Source organism: Nannospalax galili, unplaced genomic scaffold, assembly GCF_000622305.1.
Source record: "Nannospalax galili isolate Female #2095 unplaced genomic scaffold, S.galili_v1.0 scaffold384, whole genome shotgun sequence".
NCBI lineage: Eukaryota > Metazoa > Chordata > Mammalia > Rodentia > Spalacidae > Nannospalax > Nannospalax galili.
The window spans coordinates 1,634,660-1,639,866 of NW_008352648.1; the positions used below are offsets into that span (position 1 = coordinate 1,634,660).

The 5,207-nt window shown below is 39.9% G+C and overlaps 1 protein-coding gene across 1 annotated transcript in view; it reads right to left on the minus strand.

Moving 5' to 3' along the window:
• Positions 1-3,705, minus strand: part of Ankrd1 (ankyrin repeat domain 1) — an 8,780-nt gene extending 5,075 nt beyond the window's left edge. Inside the window, exons 1-5 of the mRNA XM_008849599.3 lie at positions 3,435-3,705; positions 2,635-2,814; positions 1,629-1,766; positions 1,268-1,375; positions 170-268 (exon numbers count right to left, since the gene is read on the minus strand). Of these exons, the coding sequence (XP_008847821.1) occupies positions 170-268; positions 1,268-1,375; positions 1,629-1,766; positions 2,635-2,814; positions 3,435-3,653 (744 nt within the window). The 5' untranslated portion in view covers positions 3,654-3,705. The remainder of the gene's footprint in view (positions 1-169; positions 269-1,267; positions 1,376-1,628; positions 1,767-2,634; positions 2,815-3,434) is intronic.
• Positions 3,706-5,207: the final 1,502 nt, after the last annotated feature.

Genomic DNA, 5,207 nt, shown 5'->3' on the forward strand with positions numbered 1-5,207 from the left:
CCCCCTTTTTTTTTTGTGGGGAAAAAGGGTTTTTTCCATGTTCTCTCAGATAAATTTTAAACCCAATCGGGCCATTTTTTTTTTTTTTTTTTTTTTCATTGTAGGTTTTCCTCAGCTTTCATGTGGTCTGCTTATTTTGGCTCATTTCCAAGCAAAGAAATATATTTACCATATCACGGAATTCGATCTGGGCTCCAACCTCCATTAACTTCTCCACAATTGCCAAGTGTCCTTCCAAGCATGCTCTATGAAGAGCGGTCCGTTTATACTGTCAGAGATTAAAACAAGAGATAGCACTGCATATATAAATTCACATAATCCTTTAAGAGGTAAGAAGCTGTGTCTATGATGACCTAACTGATAGAAGTGCCAGCACTTCCTAATGAATCAGAAATGCCAAAGTTAACTAGAATTGCAGGATTAGAACAATTATCTTACAGCTAGAATTTAAACTTCCTGCCCTAGACCTCCTTAGTGCTAAAGGCCAACGTTGAGGGATATGGACTCAAAACCTAAAACCCAGCTCAAACTCTGGCATTTCCCTTTCTTGTATTTGCACCTGCTGTGTTCTCATCGAACATGCCGAGTGCATCACACCCTTGTCTTCCATCCAGAACTGTTGCTGTGATTATTTAATTCATTTTTAATAGAATAGAGACTCAGTTTTAGTGTGATCTACCATTTTAGTTCACGTGGAAAATAATATGAGTCATTGATTTCTGATAAGTTGGCTTTATATTAATGACTTAATAGACTAATGGGACTGGAACAACATTAGGCATTATTTCACTCCTGTGACCCATGTTTAAAGGTAAACCAAGGTGAATACAATGCATATAAGTTGTTCAAAATCAAACAAACAAGTGATGGTGGCACAAGAAGTTGAATTCCATCTTCCATGTCCCCTTTCTAGTGCTGCTGTACTTGGGTCCAATCAAAGACGATACTATTAACATCTTTTTCCAAAAGTAACTTTTGGCCTTGCCTTAGTAAAAGTCTGTCCCAAGGATCTACGAAGGTAAATACAAACTGTACTCATATAAATCAGAATTATATGAAGACAAAAGCACTCCCATGAAATCCATTATGCTAATCCAGTATTTGGGGGACTTGGGGGAGGGAACAATGTATTCTCTTATGCTTCTGGCAGATATGGCAACAGCTGGAGAAACTTTCAGGTGAAAAACATAGACACAATATAGTATTTGGCAGCCTAAGAAACATAGAAATAGTAACTGTGCTCTGCAGTGCATTGTGTGAGCCTTACCTCATCACAGACATCAGGATTGTTCTTATCTGACAAGAATTTTTCTACTACTGGCAGTTTATTCTCTAGTGCAGCTCTCAGAAACTGAGGTACAGTCACAGGTTCTGCCTAAAATGTGGAGGAGTAAAAAGAAGGAGGTGGAAGAGGAAGAGGAAGAGAAGGAAGAATAGAGAAAAGTATGCCGGAGAAGAAATGGAGAAGGAAGAAGAGGAGAAAATAGAGGAGCAGGAGGAGGAGGAAGAGAAAAGGACAGGAAGAAAAAGAAAGTTATCACAGCTTTCCAACATTATTCCCCTCCACAGTATTCATCTGCTGCAGTTCACATTAGATACGCAATATTATACAACCAAACAATCCTTACAATGATTTCGGATTCTGGTTCCTTCACAACTGGAACTTTAGTTTTCCTGTATTTTTTTCTTTTCTTCAGTTGAATGATTATTTCAAGGTCTTCTAAGTTTTCAAGCTTCGATCTTTGTCCGAGTTTTTTCTTTTTGAGCTAAAAAAGAAATCATCAGGTGTTTAAAAAAGAGTTCTAACTATGGTGGTATTGAAATTCTGCAAGGTCTGAGCTAAGGATGCGTTTGAGCAAAAAGGAAATTTAAAATATCTAAAAATAAATCTCTGACTTCAACTTAGTGATTCCTCATTCAAGTGTTTGTAAGCCTAATTTTAATCTAATTTATTTACTTTCTTTAACTGACTAATTGGAGACACAATCTAGTCACTCAGTGATAATCTTTTAATTGGTACCATAAACGAGCCCTGGATTTCTATAGAATTTGTTTTATCATTTTCAAAAACATAATATTTTTAACCCAAGAGAAAATAACAATACTTATGAAGTCCTCAAATATCAATAGCCCATCAATGCCATGCTCTCAAATGGTTCTCTACTTAGGGTGTCTGAAACAAAGACCACTGCTAACTAACTCACTTTTTATCAATGTTAGTAAGTTATAGAAATTCACTTTCAATCAGACTATGCCAATAAATGTAAAAAGCTTAGTCTGACTGTGATCCATAGATCAAAGATCATTGAAAAGAATAAATTTCCTTTGTTTGAGGTTAAGTCAAGAGTGTATAGCGTTGGACATTCCTTGGAGAGGATTATCTTTCTTTGTCTTTTGATCAAAATTGGGGCATAGCATAATAAATCTTGATTCAGAATCCAGAGGTTGTGGTCTCATTTAATAATTATTTCCCCAAGCCATTTCCATATATACTGCTCCTTTATGGGTTCAAGTTTGGCGAAGAGACATTTAGGTTGGTCTTATTCATTTTCCTTCTCTCTTCTTCCTCCCAGGGACCTCCACCCCCACCCCAGCCCCAGTGTCCCACTAGCGGACACCATGGATAGTTCTCACCTCTGCCTCTTGCTGTTTCTCTCTTTTCCATTGTTGCTCCCCCAGGTTCACATGATGGGCTGGAAGGGTCTTCAAATCCTCTTGTTTCTCCAAAGTAACAGCAGCTTCATACTCTCCATCTCTGAAGTCCCCAGGGAGGAATTCCCCTGCTTCCTCATGGCTGTTCTTTTTCCCTGGCACCTGCAAGTGAAGAAGATGGTGAAATCAGAAGCAGTGTTACCCATTCTGGGGTCATCCTCCACAGAGGATGCTGTGGGAGGTTCTTAGTCCTTCCTGCCTGATGATTGATAGCCACGACTGTCAAGTCTCAGGCTGTGAAGCATAGCTACACATATCCCAGAATCAAGTGCCTGTCCTAATCTCTCAGTTAAGTCAAGGTGTGCATCAGATTGACACACATAAATCTACTTTTAATCCAGAAAACTGCATTTCTCTTAGGAAATTCACAGGCCCCCACTTTCCTATCCCGCTGATTTTTAGGTTCTTTCATTTTGGCCTTAAATTGCAAAGTGTCCAGACATATAATCTTGCAATCAAAGTTCTACCCTAAGGCATTTTGATGACTATATGTGATTCTATACCTTAGTAATAAAACCCAAGAAGAAAATAATAAATAGGAAATTTGCAGAAAATTCATTGCTAGTAGTTCCATTTTTTCCAATTTCACTTGTTTCATCATATAAATTAACCCTTTCCTATGTGTGACACTTTCAAATTTCCTTTGCATTATGCCTGAAAAAAAAGAGAGCATTTAACTTAAAGATGAAGCACTTTTGTCCGGTAAACATGATGCTACGTACCAGCTCCTCCCCTCTCAGCACCATCATGGCAGCAGTCAGTCTGTGTGCTTCCTTCTGTGGAATGAACCTCTGGAGCTGGCCTGTGGAGCCCCTCCACACCAGCCAGTTATATAGCTTGGGCTGGGTGAGATAATCTTCCAACCTGGGAACCCAAGTAACACCCCTGCCGCCCCCCCTCCACCCACCCAGTGACCAACTCAGAGGCAGGTGAATTTTCATTCCAGACTCAGTGTCTGGGAAGCCCAAGAGGGAGGAGATGACAAGCTGGCCACTCTGATGTGTGAATCAGGAAGAAATGTGAGAGGGCCATTCCTCTGGCAGTGACCACACCGCTCAGCAATTTGAGTCATCCTATTTATCGGGAAGCCAGGGGACAGCTGTCTGTTAATATTGCACCACATTGCTGCTCCTTTTCCTTCTTTGTCAGTTTTCATATGACTAACCTATCAAGAAAATGTGACCGCCTTGGGTATCACACTTCCAGCAATATCTTTCTGATAGCTGGGCTTATCAGCACTTCAGCTGGGGGAAGTGTGGCTTTGGGACATCCTATTCCAGTGGATAAACAGCCTGAGGGGAAAGGTGCTGGGTCTTGACGGCTTGTCTATATCTGTTTGGAATTTTTTGGAGTGATGTCTGAGGCTAAAATGGCCCCATTACACGCCACCTTACCATCACTATAAGAAACTGAAAGTGTTCAGCAATACACTTTTATTTCATGCTGTCACTGGCCATAATTAGCATATGGCATGCTTGCTGTGTTCTAAAGCTGTGTGCTAATCAGAATGTTTTCCTCAAAATGGATCAGGGTGACCCAGAGACACAATATATGAGGTCAGTTATTAGCAATAGCATGACCTTGATTCTGTCATTGAGATAAAGTTCTCAAATAATGTGGGGATGGTGTGAGAAAGCCTGTTAAAAAGGAAGATTTGAGGCTGGGAGTGCGTGACTTCAATGACAGAGCACTTGCCTAGCATACCTGAGACCAGCAAGCTCCATTCCTAGTGCTAAAACAAACAAACAAACAAACAAATGTACCAAAAGCCACAAGCTTTGCTCCTGAGAGGGGTAATGGTACTTGTTTCTGGCTTCTCATCTCTGAGGTGTTAAATTATGAAAAATATAAATATTTAGGTCTTTTTATAGTTCAAGGAAAAACAGTCTATCTTCAAAGCCACTTAAAAATCCTTTTATTATCTTGGCAGAAGAAAAGAGAGACAAGTGAGAGGAGAGCAGCAGACGGGGACGTGCTAATTAGGATGTTATGTTTGGTTCCTTGACCTTCCTAAGCCTCACACTCATCATTCTACAAACATCCTTTCCACTCTCATTCTTCCCCTTAAAATGATCAACCAGTAGATAGTGTTTCTAGAACCTTCAGAAAGAGACATTGTCCTGAAAACTGAAAACACTGGCAAAGAGGGACCTGGTCAATACCTTGTACTTCATGGGTTCCTAATGTTCTTTCCTAAAAGAGAGATTGTCAAAGGAAATCTCCAGGTCTTTTCTGTGCTTAGCACTATTTTCTTTGGTGTCTTGAAGTGAGAAGTAGTCATGTCTGGTTATGATTCAAGACCTAAGGGAAAGATGAGGTCATTTCTTTAAGAAAGGACCATGGATTGTTTAGTAGTCTTGAATCCCAGAGATGTTTATTGCTTTCAAAGTTCAAGCAAAACCAACACTTTCGTTTTACACAGATGACACTGAGGCACAGAAATGTTGGGCAACTAACTGTTGATACATGGCTAGATGGTGTCCTCGAGTCTTGAT